Here is a 15702-nt window from a genome sequence, read left to right as displayed (position 1 = left end):
AGGAGAGGCCACAACAGTGAGAGGCCCGCGTACCGCAAAAAAAAAAAAAAAAAAAAAAAAGAAACCTGGGGCATAGCCACTGAGCCCTGGGCGGTCCCAGCCCCACTGCGAGCATCCTCTTCCGCCCTGTCTGAGCTTTGGGGTGATGCTGCCCTTGGCTGGTGACTCTCGTGGGAGGGTTGAGGGAGTGGGGAGGTGTGTTCTCTTGGGGGCTGGCCTGGCTGAGAGCTGTCCCCGCGAGTTACCGCCACCCCGTGGGCACCATCGTTGCCCCTGGTTTTCTAACTGAGAACAATCTTAGGGTCCTGGGAGTAACTCTGAGGCCTGACTCTTACCACAACCCTTGACTGGCTCTTTGATCTTCTCTCTCCTCTTTCAGAGGATCTGGTCTAAGCCCTGGACGGGACAATCGCTGTGGGTCTACACGTGCCCAACCCCCAGGGCCCCCCACCACAGATCACGCCTTGCAGCCCCTTCAGAGACAAGGCATCGCCCAGGAGGGAGCCGCGGTGCATTACCGGGATAATTACAGGGGTCACAGAGGGTGGGGCTACCTCCCCAACGCCCCCTCCTGCTGAGCTGAGAGGTTAGCTGCTGCCAGAGGGGTTCACGGCTGGGCTGCGTGACTCCTGGTCCTCACGACCCCAGGCTGGACCTGGTGGCCTGGGGGCGGCATCCCCCTCCCAGGTTTGGTGCTGGGGGAACATTCAGGAATTTGCTCCTGGATCAGGTGGGGGCGACCTATGGCCCTGGGTCCCCCCTGCTCTGTTGGACACGTGTGTTTATTGCCTGGATTTCTCTGGGCACCGCAGACACTGCCCTGAAAGTGACACTGTGATGTCTGAGGGGCTCATCCTGTTACACCTTCACTCTGGAACGTCGTCCGGAGATGCTCCGCACCCGGCTGACCTTTCAAGTATCCGATCTCTGCAGTTCTGCTTGCTGAGTCTTAAGCGGCCACTGGCCAGACTGGGAGAGCCTGCCCTGGGGGCCTCGGGGCCTGTGGACGGAGGGGTGTGTGCTTTTGAGGACCTGTTCTTACCGCTGAGGAGGGGCCGGTTGTGCCGGTACGAGGCGGGCAGCTGGCCGATGTCTTCGGTCCTGTGGCTCATGACCCGGGAGAGGTGGCCGGTGTGGTGCAGGCTTCCCACCACGATGCTGTGCAGGTACACGGGCTCGATGAAGTGGCAGAGCAGCGCACCCTGCAGCCCCAGCACGTTCCACCTGGGGGGGAGAGGGGCGTCAGCGCCCTGGCTCACTGGCCTCACCTGGGGGAGGACGGGGGGCCTTACTGCCCCGTTGTCCCCGAGGTGTCACTGTCCTCATTGTGCAGCTGGCGGTGGGGGGTGGGAGCTGGCCTGGGGCTCGCAGCACACTGGACCAGGCATGGCTTCGGCCTCGTGACCCCTGGTGACCCCGAGCCCCTCTCTGCCGTCGGGGGGACGTGTGTCGGTGGGTCTGCGTGTGAATAAACGTGGATCCTTTTCCTGGAAAACGAGTTGTCGGGTGAAGGGGAAGCTACATATTCTCTCAGGGACTTAAAATCAGATTTAAAAAAAGACCCTCTGTCTCCAAAGTGAATCGGAATTTTTCTTTATGTTCGCTGGGAAATATCAGAAATTGAATTGACTGCAGTTTAGGGGAAAATACTCTCCCTCCCCACCCCTTTGTCAAACTCAGCAGTGGGCGGGACGTACTGTGGTGACATGAACGACCTCGTTTGGCGCTGGGGGTGATTTGACTTCAAGAGCCCCGATCAGAGGACGAGGCCGTGGTCCTTGACATAAATGAGGCTCTGGGTGAGTGTTTGCTTCTGCCAGCAAAGATGACAGGAGCCTTGTCAGACATTTCCCCGTAAATTTGGGTGGAACAACTTTCCATGTATCTGTTATTTAAGGCAACATTTTGTGGTTTCCACTCTAAATAACATGCTTAAAATCCAGCCTCCATCAGCACAAGCATTATGCAGTTAATTTCTTACATCATTATTCTTTTCATTAATTAACATTTCTCCACGGTTAGAGCAATTAATGTGGTGCCTCCATGCCGTACATTACCTTTCATGATTAATAAGGAGTCATTCTATTTCCCTTTCCCGAAGCAGTCAATTAACACAGAATTCCTTCCATTAATTACCGAGTGCTCAAACCAGCAGGCCTACCTAGAGAGCAGTCTGCTCCGAGAACCTGTGACACCAATTGCCTTAAAAAATTCTCTTTAAATTTTATTCCAAAAACACAAGCAATTTAGCTGGCGATATTAATTTGCCTCAGAAGCATTGAGGTGAGTGAGAAACATCTTCTAATCTCATGCAAGAAGAGGCAGCCATCTGGCTGGCGAGGATTGAGGAACGGCTCCCCCTCCGTTAAGTGTGGGTCATTAAAGTAATGTGCTCACCCACATAAAACTCAAGTGGAATATAAAAGGTAATATTTATATACAAACAGTTTAGTCCTACAATTTAAACAGTCATTGGTTTTATGAAACGTTTACTTTAGTCTATCAGATTTGCATAACTTCACTTAAAAAAATAATTGTGGTCATTTCTGTAAGTCACATCCTGTCTCTCAGAAAGGAGTGGAGAATTGCCCTTGGGATCTAGTGTGTGATTTTCCCAAAGAGTAAGTGCCCAAAAGTGTTGAAGGGGAGCACATTTCTGGAGGCATGAGAAGCAGGGGAATGGACGTTCCCCATCGGTAACAAAGCCCTTTCTCCAGCCATGAGATGAGTATTCCAGAGGGGACGTCCCTGTGCTTCAGGCTGTCCATGGACTGGCTTTGAACAAAACTTCTGGAACGTATCTGAATGGCTCTGACTCTGCAGAAAAGTCTAAAGACAAACAAATTCTATATCTGGTCTCCTCCTAATAACCTTTACAATAAAGAGACAATCAGCCTTCTCGTTGCCTGGCTGTAGGAGTTTAACTTATTCAGCCAACGCCATCAATAAAACCAAATGTCGCCCTGAATACAAACTGGAGAGTTTTCAGCATTCCGGACTGAACGGAAAAGTGCCTCTCCCTTTATTCAAACAGCTGACATGACTGCAGTGTTGACAGAGAAAAAAGTCCCAGGTCTAGTTTTCAATATAGATAATCCCTAAATAAATATATTTTTGTCTGTTTGTCAATCACTGAAATACCAAAGATAAGTGAGGGAGAGAGCTTGGAAAAAGGCTGTTTTCTTTAACTGAGAGACAATCTCTGTACCTCAGGGCTGACGGGGACTGTCCCAGGATGGGCCCCACCCAAGACAGGCCGGGCCCTTGCACCCCGGCTCGTGAGACCGAGAACCTCCGGCGCGGGTGCGGGGACTGTGGGTGGTCGGGGTCCCTGTCTGCCGTTTTCACCCCCGAGGCACGGCCGCCGGGAGGACGTGCGGGTCCAACATTACAGTGAGGTCTGAACATCACCAAATCGATCCTTACTTCACTTCCCTCCTTGTCCGTGGGCAGGTTTGCCCGTGACCTGGAGGCACAATCACACCCCCTGGGAAAGGTCACGGTGCAGCTGGGTGACTCAGGCTGAGGCACAGCTGTGAGTACAACGCCATGCGCCCTGGGCTCGTCTTGGGGGGCTTTGGGAACCTCCTGCTGCTAGGACTCCCAAGGCCGGGATGGAACTGGTCTGGGTGCAGCCGGCATCAGCGTTTCCAGCGTGCCAGGCAGTTCCACTGTGAGCCAGGTGATGCACAAAGCAGGCAGCATGGACTTGGGAGTCAGTCTACCGGGTCCAGGTGACCTCCGTGTCTTTTGTTGTCACTTAGCCCCTCTTCTCCTTTCCCTCAATGTTCGTGACGTCTCCTGGTCACCTAATTTCTTGTTTGTTTTGCGGCGACGGTGCTTCTCAGCCCTTTGCGGTGTCCTGGGGGCTGGACAGGGGGCTGGACAGGGGATGGCTGCTGCCTCAGATCTGTGTCCCTGTCTCAGCATTGTTGCAGGAGTAGCAGAGGCGGCAGATGCGGGAGTGTCATCACTGTTACCACGCTTATGTTGGACAAATATTCCTGAGTTTATCACTCACTACCTTTGGAACAGGAGGGAGAGGGGCAGGGCACAACTTTTAAAAGAATGACGTAGCCTAAGGACATGACATAAACTGATTAGAACCAGATGGGTCCAAGATGGCAGACAAGTCGACTTCCACTAGACCTTGAGCCTCAGTATATGCTCACTGTAACACATCAGCAAGCTAAATGACACACCCACAGGCGCCAGGACAGTTCCAAGGCCAGACCATAAAGGTCAAAAGATGGGTGGTGGCCCAATTTTGGGAAATCCCCACCCCTTCCCCCAAATAGCTGGAATACTCCTCCCACTCATTAGCCAATGAAATTATCCATCCCTGTAAAAACTGACAACCCCATACCCTTGTGCCTTTCTCACCTTCTGAGATGGCTCACATTCTGTGGAGTGCGTTTCTCTCTAAATAAATCCACTTGTTACCTATCACTTTGTCTCTCACTGAATGCTTTCTGTGATGAGACTTCAAGAACCTGAGCTTCGTTAAGTCCTGAAACCAGGTGTGTGATCTCAGTTAAAAGACTGTGGGTTTTGGCGAGGTTCGAGTCCCAATCTGAGATACACGGTTGTACCTTCACCACTGGAGATGGGGTGAAGTTTCCCCTAAAGTCTGCAGTAAGGTGACCACGGTCTTCTGTAAAGGAAGAGCAGTGGTTATTATACCAAGCTGCGAACATTTGGGGCTGGGCGTTTAGTAAGAGCAGTGGTTTTAAAATAACCCATATTTGGAGACTGGGAGCATGAACACAGTCCTTCCTGATTTCAGCAGAGCTGTAGGTAACACCATCCGGCTGCCAGGTGGGCTGGGTGTGGAGTCAGGTCCCCACTCTCAGAGCGGGGGACTCTTGCAGCCTGAGATCTCAGTGCGGGGAGTCAGATGGGGCCTTGGTCCCCGGAGAGCATCCGTAATTCTTTACAGTTCTTTTTTATGGAGAAAGTTTTAATCTGTTCATTTAAAGACATTGCAATCGATAATCAAGCTCTGGTGCTTAAAATTAGAAACCATATCTAAGGGAACATTAGTTCCAGAAGATTTAGATTTTTATATGCTACTTGCCTCTCAATTCTTAGAGCAAAAACCCCTCCCTGGTTCGCCTGTCCTTTCAGGTGGCCAGTGTTTCCTGTTAGTGACAGTTCAGATCGGCTTCTTATGTCCAGAAAGCCAGGCCGCGTCCATGGGAACATGAGCCTCACGGTGACACTTGTCATTTGTCCTGGTCTCACAGAGGCGCAGGGCTTGGTCTGTTTTATCGCTGAGCTGCAGGCAAATCCAACCCTCTGATGAGCCTCCAAGCCTCCAACCTTAAGTCGTGGGTTGAAGGTCGAGTTTCCTGAACCTGGTGAAACAACCCACATTCTGCAGTTTCCCTGGGTCTGCACCAGCCTGGCATGAGCAGTGGCATTGTAGGAATAGATTTCACTATGACTTTGGTTCTGTAATTTTGCAAAGACCACATGAGTTGAGCCAAGTGAGTGGTGTCTCCTACCTGGTTATGTTGGCTTCCTGGGGCAGGGGGTGAGGTGGGTGGGGAAGGGCTTAAAACATCGGAAATTTACTCATGGTCCTGGAGGCAGAGGTCTTAGGTGAAGGTGTGGCAGCCCGCGGGCACCGGGGAGACCCTACCCCCAGGCCTCGCTCACCTGGCGTTCAGAGGCTTGTGGATGCTTCCCTCTGGGCCCCGCCTCTGTCTCTGTGGCCTCCCCTGTGCACCTGCTCTGGGCGTCTGTCCCCAGGTCCCCAAGGCCTCGCTCAGGAGGATACACTAGCTGCATTTAGAGGCCACCTTCCCTCACCATCCTTGGCTTAATCCTGTCTGGTAAGGCCACACTCACGGGTTTAGGGTCTGGGGACAAGGATATCTTTTGGGGCCACCGTTGGGCCCATGCCACCTGCTATGGGGCATTAGGAGATGCCACTGCTTCTATTTACCCCATACCCTGGGCTCCGTAACCCCACTCTGGGGAGTATGTCCTAAGTCTGTACTCGGAGATTTGGAGAAACGCTTCTGCACAGAGATATTTCTGGAAACATGGTGCACGGAGCAACCACTTGTGAGCACCCAGGGATCCAGCAGCAGGGAGGTGCCCCCAGCCTTGCACGTGGATTCAATGCACGTGGATTCAATGCCCGTGACTTTGAAAGGAGCCAGGATCATAGTGTTCAGTGATGGACTGTAAGCAAACTGCCCGAAGCAGCAAAATCCTGATGACAGGAAAAAGCCTGCGTTTAGGAAAAAGGTTAAGGTGATTATAGCCAAGGTGCCTGCTGTTTTCGGTGACAGCTGGGATACTGGCTGGTCGTCTTTTTTACTTTTCAAGTCTCCTAATGTTTCTTACTGTCTTTTATGTTTTAATGGGGGGTGAGGGGAACTTCAGATGTGTGATGCCGCTCCCTGTGGGCTGTTTCCACCAGTTGTTGTGACGAGATGGTCCCATCACACTTTCCTTTATCTGGAGGCATGAGAACGTGTAGCCTTAGGTGCATTTAGGATCTTGTGGCCACAGAGTCTCAGGTTTGGTTCTGTTTTGGATGGAAGCCATTCACCCAAGGGAGAGGTATCCACTATCCCTTGAGCATTGGAACCAGCTTTTATCTGCAAGATAGTATTTTGCTCCAGGGCTTTAACTAAAATTCCTTTTCGGCCAAAAATCTCACTTTCAAAAGACTTTCATGGCCCAAGAATTTTCCTGGGAATTCCAACGACTCTGTTCCAAAGAGAAGAAATTAAGATTTCGTTTTCTGCTATGTCAGCATCAAAATTATTTTTAAAGAGAAAAAATGTAGCTGGTGTATCCCCACTTCCGGCCTCGGGTGTTTTTTTCCATGGAAGGGGGAGAAAGCTCTCTCTGCGGCCGGGGTGTTCTGCCCACATCCAATCTGTGGTGCTGGGCATCCTGGCTTTGGTGCTGGTCCGTCAGACTCTCCAACCTCCCGGTGACACCCCAGGTGTTCTTCCACACAATGCTGAGCGTGATGTATCCCCAGGAGCCTGGGGACCTGCATGCGCTTGCAGACTCTGTCTGCTGTGCGCCCGGTTTAGGGAGGGGGGCAGCCTGGGCCTGGTTCCCACGTCTTTGGAGTGAGTTGATGATAATGACATTCACATAATGCAGCCAGGGAAACTGGGAGGCCACCCTGACCACTGGACTCGTGGGAACGTTGCACAGAGCTTCCGTCCATAGGGTCGACCCCTTCCACATGCTTGGGTCCTGGGCCAGGACTGATCCAGCCGCTCAGCCTGCGTGAGCCCTGCCCACTGTCCAGCATGGTAGGGGGCCACCCCTCCACTGCCCCGTCCACGAAAGCCTCGCCCCGACTCCACATTTCTGAGCACGGCCGTCATCACGAAGGAAACCCAACGCCTGCCCCATCTCCGCTCCAGTCCAGCCTCGCTCGGCCCCCTGCAGATCTGGACGTCTCTGCTCCCGCCTCCCGTTGGGCGATGGATGGGTGCCCACCTGCAGAGACGGGACCCTAACCTGCACACGCACCCCTCACGGTGGCACCAGCGATCCCCTGAGGGTCAGACCTTAGACGCAGAAGCAGATGGTGGGGGTGAATAGGATTCCAGTGCAGGACATGGGGTGAAGGGGGAGGGGAGGCCGAGGAGGGGGAGGACATCACGGGGGTTGCAGGGAGAGAGGCAGAGATGGTGGACTTGTTCAGGGAGGAAGGTGGGGCAGGGGAGACAGAGAGACAGAGACAGAGAGAGAGAGACAGAGACAGAGGAGAGTGAGGAGAATGCTCAGGGAACACCTGAGGAAAGTCCTGGGAAGGTGGGCTGGGCTCCCAGGGGACTGAGTGGGGGGAGGGGACCTGGTGCCATGCCCCCCAGGCCCCTCCTGCCCCATTGTGTCCCCCACCGTCTGGGCACCACTCACCTGGCCACCAGATTTGGGGACTAGACGGGTGACTGGCAGGGCTACCCGTGAGCTGCATCAACTCCTGGATGAATTTGGGGCGGCCCCCCGCCTGCCCAGAGCCACGGGCATCACAATGTCCCCAGCATGTCCCCCCTCAAAAGCAGTTAGAATCCTCCTCAGCCCAGGGACGTGACATGGACTGTGCTTTCTAAGCAGACTTTGTTAAACAGAGCATCACTGGTGGGAATGAAACCAGGGGGCCTGTGGGCTCCTGGGCACGAAAGCCTTGCTGTCCCCCATTTCTTGTTTCTGGGGAACAGACTGCAGCCTCCATGACCTTCCCTGTGTGCCAAAGGGCAGATTCGAACAGTTGCTAATCAAGAGAAGAGCAGCCAAGAAACCACCTGAGGCCAGATTAAAGGGACCCGAGAAGCCCATCAAGGTTAGGAAACCCGACCACCTAAGACCCTGCGCATGGCCTAATCTCGTCAGCAAGCCCCCTTGAAGGATTGTTATAAACCCCTCATCAAATCCTCCCAGGTGGGGACACATAGTTTTTCGAGGCAGGAGACGTCTGTGTCCCTCTTTGCCTGGCAAAGCAATAAAGCTCTCCTTTTCTACTTCACCTAAAACTCTGTCTCTGGGATTCGATTCGGCACCGGTGCAGAGATGCCGCGCTTTCAGCATCAGAACTGTTGACATCCCACATCACCTGGGCTTTGTAGCGAGTTTAATTTTCTGTCAAGTGATATTTAAGATCCTAGAGACAGTGAAACTTAACTTCTGTATCATTCATTCACTTCATTTTCTAGGGAGTCAGAATTAATTTAGAGACCCAACGCGATCCTGGGAGAGCAAGAGAATTTCCGTTAAGGTGGAAACTGCTGCTTCTCTCCACTTCGTGAAGAGATGAAAACATTACAAAGGAGGCTACGTTTCCTTCTGAAAGATGAGCTAGTTGACGACGACGGGCAGTTCTCTTTGATGCAGAAATCAGTGCTTTGCTGTATTGCAGTCAGGCCAGGGGCAGTCACTCCAGGGGAGTAAAGGCCTTATTTCTCCTGTAGCGTTTGGCAATTTCCTTCGAGATTTCGGATCCCTGTTCGCCAGGGCTGTGGTTTTACCTGCCCTTGTAGCCTAGGGCGCCTCACAGAGGCACCGAGTGCACCTGGGCCACGGCTCCTCCGCATGCAGGCTCGGATCAGGGTTGGGGTCGCCGCTGCCCTGGCTCCGGAGTCCCTGCCTCTCCTCGGCCCCGCCTGCCTCTCTGACGGCTCTGTCCGGCTTTCCAGGGAGGCCGTGATGGTACGGAAGGCGCCTGGCCGATGCACAACTGTGTGTGGGGCAGCGGGCGGCCACGTCCCGTGGCGGGTGTGGAGTTCAGGGCCGGCAGGGCCGAGTCCGGGACCTCGGAGTGCACCTCAGCTCCCGGCCAGGCCCCCCTCTGGGACACAGTCCCTGTCCCTCCCCCCGCCAAACACACACCCGGGCGGCACTCGTGCAGAGGACAGAGGGGCCGTTACCTGGCGATCTTGTCCGTGCAGGACATGGTGACCAGCTGCTCGCCCAGCAGGACGCCGTCCCACGTCTGCACCGTGCCTGGGCCACGCACGGGCACTGTCCCCTCCCCGGACTCGATCTTCGTGCGCAGGCGCCCCCGGAACTTCCTGGCCAGGTGCTTGCTGCTGCTAACTAGGGGACGAGAGCCGCGTGAGACACGGGGGCTGGGGACACGGTGTGGGGGACACATGAGGGGCGGGGGGACACAGGGTGGTCACGGGGGGGCTCCGAGGGGAGGGGAAGAAGAGGGGGGGCTCATTGGGAAGCAACTCCAGTGACCCCGGTGCCACCACCCGCGTTCAGGATGAGGAAGCAGCTTTGGAGGTAAGGGCTGGGCGGGACGGACTCGTACAGACACAGGAGGAGCTGGGACACAGCAACCCCTCTGGTCCAGGCTCAGCCGGCGTCACAGCAAAGGGCTGGACAGTGACCATCAGAGGCTCGGCAGCCGTTTGGTCTCGGTCCGACCACTGGACCTGCGGCCCAGCTCTCAGCACAGACGGGCCAGGGAAGGAGCCGCATTTACAGACACCGACTTTTGGGTTCCACGTCACCTTCATGTGTCAGGAGATGTTCTTCTCACCCTTTCCAGCCATTAAAAAATGTAAAAACCATGCTTAGTTCTCAGGCGGCTGGTGGGATCCGGCCCAATTGCTGGGCTGCAAACCTCGTCTAGATTTTAGTCCTGGCTCTGTGGTTTCCTAGCTGTGTAGCCTTGGAAAAGCTACTTAAAACTACTGTGATACAGTTAGTTTGTCTGAAAATGGGGTAGTGGTGGTGCCTCCCTCCTAGGCTTAGGGACTAAATGAGATGGGACCTGGGACCCCAGAGCTGCTGCTGAGAGTCCCAGTGAGGGGGCGTCTGCTACACCCAAAGACCGGCCCACGGTAGGGGTGGGCCTAGGCCTCGATGCCCTGTTACTGCTCTCCTGCCTTTCCTTTCCAGACTCACCTCCACACCCATACACACCAGTTATTTGAAGAACTACCTTGAACGAGAGGAAGATTAAATTTATTATTTTTTTTCTTTTTTTGAAAAAAGTTCTGGGGCTTCCCTGGTGGCGCAGTGGTTGGGAGTCCGCCTGCCGATGCAGGGGACGCGGGTTCGCGCCCCGGTCCGGGAGGATCCCACATGCCGCGGAGCGGCTGGGCCTGTGAGCCGTGGCCGCTGAACCTGCGCGTCCGGAGCCTGTGCTCCGCAACGGGAAAAAAAAAAAAAAAAAAAAAAAAAGTTCTGTACATTTAGTCAGGATTATAATGTATTATAGAAATGCTTAACTGCTTTGTGTACAAATTATATATGAACTACCATAGTGATACCAACATTGACACACACGACGGTGGGGTGAACGCTAAATGCCTTCTTTAAAAGGTTTCTATGTAAGTTTTAGAATTTGTGAAAATGTGTTTCTCCTTCATTTATCTGCACTGGAGTGAGGGTAAATTATTAATATAAATTATTACCCAAATAATTAATAACATTTGGGTTTATATGGGCACCTTCTCTTACAGATCTTGAAGTAATTTCCAGTATATTTTCTCATGATTTCTGAGAACTGAAGTTCCTTTACTATGTATTCATACTACCTAGAGGCCATCTCTTGGGAAGAAAATTGGTGTACTCCGTGGAGAAAGTAAACTTTTGAGAGGTTTTAGATTGCTTATTGACCGTACTACTGACCAGGTCCTTGATGAGATCCAATTTGGACTGGCCTATGAGTCATCTATGGAAGGAAGAACCAAGCTGAGAGACTGAGCCTGGGGGAGGGAGGGGCAGAGCCAAGGGATGCCCAGCCCTCCCCCTAGGTAGAGCCTGAATCTCTTCTTTGCAGATTTAAATGGCACTAGGAATCGGATGACAGTGATGCTGCTGCTGCTGGTGATGACGATAATGATGGTGACGATGGTGACGATGGTGACGCTGCTGCTGCTGGTGATGACGATGGTGATGCTGATGGTGATGATAATAATGGTGGTGATGGTGAGACAATGATGATGGTGATGATGACAGTGAGACGATGATGATGACAAAGATGATGATAGTGATGATAATAAATTGAACATAAAATATTTCACCTGACTCAAAAATACTTGAGCAAAACTTTGGTTTGACCTGACTTTTTACACTGTCCAGGTGAGGTCTTTATCACATCAACTTCCTGTGGCAGGTGGCACTGAGGGAAAGGAGGGCCGGCGTAGCTAACAGTTTCCACAATTTACCACAATGTTAGGAACTAAAGTCTTCTGTGTGGGAATACTTTCTTAGGAAATACGGTACTTGCTGTCCCTCTCTTTCTGGTAATTATATTCAATAGTATCCTCACCATTCTCTCAATGCTTCAACTATTGTGTCACTTTCCAGACCTGGAAAGTCACCTATTACATTGTAAGGCTCTTCTGAATTCTTACCCAGGGCTTCTGTGCAACTAACTTTCCCTGAAGCAGACTTTGTAGCCTGTTAAGGCCATGACAACCTGGAGGCCTGGCTTGAGTAACAACTGGTTTCTAGGAGTTAACCTAAAGTTTTCAGGTAGATGAATTTTTCCTGAAGAGCCAGGTGCATGAGATGCTCCTGACGAGTGTTTATTTTCGGAGGTGTTGAGTCTCGGCTGCCTCCTCCAGCTCCCCCACCAGTGTGATCAGTCCCAGTGGCTCTGAGCGACGCGATCTTGCAGAGCTCGTTTACCCTGGCTCTTTCTTGCCTAATTGCGAGAGGCAGGAGGGAGTTGAAGATGCTACTTCAAGCAGAACGAAATGCCAATCCAACCAGAAACTGCGGGGAACTGACCTTACATCATCTGCAGTGGATTTGTCGTGTGCCTTAGACAGTGGAAGTGTGGAGCATTAAGACCCTGCCTGCGTGGATACATAAATGCTCCCAAACCCATAAGAATGTTCTCAGCTGATTCTGATACTCCATCTCATGAGACCCTTCAGTGTAGTGTCTGTTCATCTAAAACCCTTACTTTTGGACCCTGATGTCAAGATAAAGTGCGGCTGGCAATATGCTTAAGAAAATTGTTCAAGTGAATATTCTGTTTTCAGGAGAGAATCAGATGGTGACTGAGGAAGTCCACCGAGGGAGCAAAGGTCTATCTAAAATGTGATGCATGGTTGCTGCAATGGTGCAGGGGAGAGAAAGAGCCAGAAATGGGAAAAAAAGTATAGGAAAGAAGACAATATTTTTAAACCCCAAATAAGCTTCAAAAGGTATATCCCAGAAGGTATACCCATGATGTGGTCTACTATTTATTGTAATAATGACATCTACAATATTTGTCATGTGGTCACATGGGTGTTCTTGTCCTACCTGGTGAGGATGGTGACAGTGACGACGTGAGTTAGGAAGCTATTTAAATCCATCGACCCTACAATGCACGGATATTATCATGTGTTGCATGCTCTGTAGCTCAGTAGTCACATCAGAAGACAGGGCGTCAGGAAGTGTATTTTAGATTCTCTGACTTCCTATGGGATTTTGGAGCAATCTCTTGAGCTGCTGTCATGTACAAAGAACAGAACTGGCTCAGACGTACAGGCATTCAGTTCACACTTGTAAGATAGCTGTGTGATGTGATCATGCTATTTCTCATGGCTTCCAGTGGGAGATAGATCAGAGATTTGAACTAAGTTGTTAAACTCTTGTAAAATGGCAGTAAGGACTGAATTTTCTAGGTTATTTAAAGAACCTGCCAAGCAAGAGGAATTTGCATTAGAGTGTTGGTGAGTTGGAAGGAGAACGGTCATCCAGCCACTGTGACCAGCCCGGGTCTTTTCATTAATCTCTTCAGTTAGGTTCTGATCAGAACTGCCATTGGTCTATCTCGGGCCTCCCAGAGCCACTCTGGAAGTGGACTCATCCCCATGGGTCTGGCCCCCTGGGACGGAGCATCTCTGAGTTGCGTACGACCTCCGTCTCCGAGCCTGTGGCCAGAGGACTTTCTCCCATGTGTGGCCTCCTTCTGTCGCCACCGGGGAAGCCGCATCTGCCCTGGCCCCACCAGCAACCCCTTCCGCGTCTGCCCCCCCGCCCCCGTGTCTGCGGGCCTTGAAGACGCGTCACCAGTCCCCCGTCTGCACGCAGGCCCGCCCTCCGGTGGGAGAGGATAGGAAACCAATGGGGCAGGAGACAGGTTAGGGGGTTTTGAGCCCGGGGGCTCAGAACATGGCTGATCCTCAGAATCACTGGGGAAGTTTTAAAAGTACGGACCCTCAGACCCACTGCATCCTGAGGCACCAGAATCCTGGGAGCGTGTGCACAGGAACCTGCATTTGTAGAAACTTCCTGGCAGTGCTGTAGGTAAGTCAGGTTTGGAAACAACCAAATCTGTGCACACCTGCTCACAGGCAGCATGCCTCCCCAGACATCTCGGCCAACGGACACGGAGTCCATTTCTAAGGACTCTAGGAAGGGAGAACCTACGATCTGTCCAGGTGAATGTTTTTGAGGGAAAAAAACCCCAGGGACTTTAGAATTTCTGGAGCCATAGGCATCCCCGGGGGTGGGGCTGCGTATTGTCCCTTAGCTGCAGAGCCCCTGAACTGGCCCTCAGGGGTCTGGGGCTCCTGCAACTCATGGAACCTTTAGGGCTGTGGCGAAAGCTGAGGCCAGAGTCCCTGGTGGACAGCGGAGGGCTCTGCCACAGGTGGGTCGGACTTGGTTCTCTGCTGGGGTTCACTCTGCCTTCCTTCCCTCTTAAAGGACAGGGGCCATCTGGGCAGGTCTGTTGAGAAGTCCCCTTAGACCTAATCGCTGAACAGGTGTGTCCGCGGTCCCGAACGTCAGGCATCTATTGTGCGTGTGCTGTGTGCGTGTGCTCATGTGTGTACTTGTGTGTGAGAGAGGGAGGGCTGACCCCCGGCACCACGGCTGTGGGTTGTGCATAAAGACGTACAACGGCTCCTGCAGACCAAGCAAGGGGTGACAATCAAACAAGCCAAAGTGACCAGGACCGGCAGGGGACATGCTGGCCGGTGGAGGGGTGGCTCCCGGAGTAGCTGTGGGTGAGAAGCTGGAGGCCTCGGTGTCCAGGGCCAGAGCTTCTCCCGGGTGTGACCCCTCCGGGGAGAGGCTTGAGCATGTCATACTCTGCATCTGTGGACGCGAGGACATTGCCGTGACCTTCAGGGTCGGGTGCCCTGGGCCTGTTCAGGAGCGTGGACCCTGAGGCCGTGGGGCAGTGAGGCTGGGCTTCTGTAGGGGTGACTTGCAGGAGGTGGGAGTGCCCATCCCTGCTAGACGCCCCTCGTTCAGGCCCTGCCTCCAGGGGACCTGTCACCGTCACCTCTGCCCTGGAGGGGACCCCTAAGGATCCCCATCACCCGCACCCCCCTCCTCCGAGGTCCAGCGACGGAGGCACCCTGAGAGTGAGCCACCAGCAGGGTCACCCCGTCCCCACATTAGCCAATTCTCTCTAAAACAAAACAATTCCGGGGCGTTTGTGCCTCGGCAAATGGAGAAGGCTGAGCCACCTGTAAAGGTCCTCCACGTGGGGGACGCAGGCATTCGGGGTTTCTTGCCCTGGCCGACGAGTAAGGAAGGTAATGTAGGACACTTGGCTGGCCGTCTGAGGGACAGACCCGCCAGGTGCCCGCTTGGGGACCCTGTGGGAGCCCTGGGGAGAAACACCAGCCGAAATAACCTAGGAGCAGCTTCTCATTTCTGCAGGCACATCTGCAGCAAAAATGTGAGGAAAACGCTTTGTTTTGTCCCTTCTACCTGCACCTGCCACTTCTTAAAACACCACAAAGTAAAAGACATCTGTGCCTGGAGGAGAACCCCAGGGTGCACTGAGAACGTATCTGCTCATTTTTCTAAACCACCGGCTTTGCAAGTTGGAATTAAGGCCGGGGAGGCTGATGACCTGGAACCGTCCCTGGCAGAGAGCGCAGACTCGGGGGGGCGGCGGGGCGGGATGGGCTCCCCGTCCTCACTCAGCCACCCCGACTCCGGCCGGCAGGAAGCTGGTGAGTCCGGGCCTCCCCAAAGTTCTGCGGGACGTTTCCTCCTGGAACCGGAGGGCTCCTGGCTGGGTCTCCACGATGCCAGGTCTTCTGAGAGAAAATGGAAGGATAATTCCAAGTAGCTAATGGACCATATTTCACAATTTCATGTGGGGAATTGGTACCATGTAGATCCAGCCTGATGAGCGCCTCCGAGAAAATGAATTCTCACGTTTTCTCCTCTCTCTCTCTCTCTCTCTGAGGCTGCGCGGTCAGAAGGAACACTCTGCACAACCCCCAGGGGCCTTCGGAGGGG

General features: G+C 53.1%; 1 protein-coding gene across 1 annotated transcript in view; it reads right to left on the bottom strand.

Moving 5' to 3' along the window:
* ADARB2 (adenosine deaminase RNA specific B2 (inactive)) overlaps nucleotides 1–15702 on the bottom strand; it is a 551384-nt gene that overhangs the window by 3760 nt on the left and 531922 nt on the right. Inside the window, exons 11-12 of the mRNA XM_024129558.2 lie at nucleotides 9408–9576; nucleotides 1043–1224 (exon numbers count right to left, since the gene is read on the bottom strand). Of these exons, the coding sequence (XP_023985326.1) occupies nucleotides 1043–1224; nucleotides 9408–9576 (351 nt within the window). The remainder of the gene's footprint in view (nucleotides 1–1042; nucleotides 1225–9407; nucleotides 9577–15702) is intronic.

The sequence above is a fragment of the Physeter macrocephalus genome, chromosome 11 (assembly GCF_002837175.3).
Source record: "Physeter macrocephalus isolate SW-GA chromosome 11, ASM283717v5, whole genome shotgun sequence".
NCBI classification, from domain to species: domain Eukaryota; kingdom Metazoa; phylum Chordata; class Mammalia; order Artiodactyla; family Physeteridae; genus Physeter; species Physeter macrocephalus.
The sequence above is the reverse complement of the archived record's forward strand: the minus strand, read 5'-3'. Positions and strand labels throughout refer to the sequence as shown.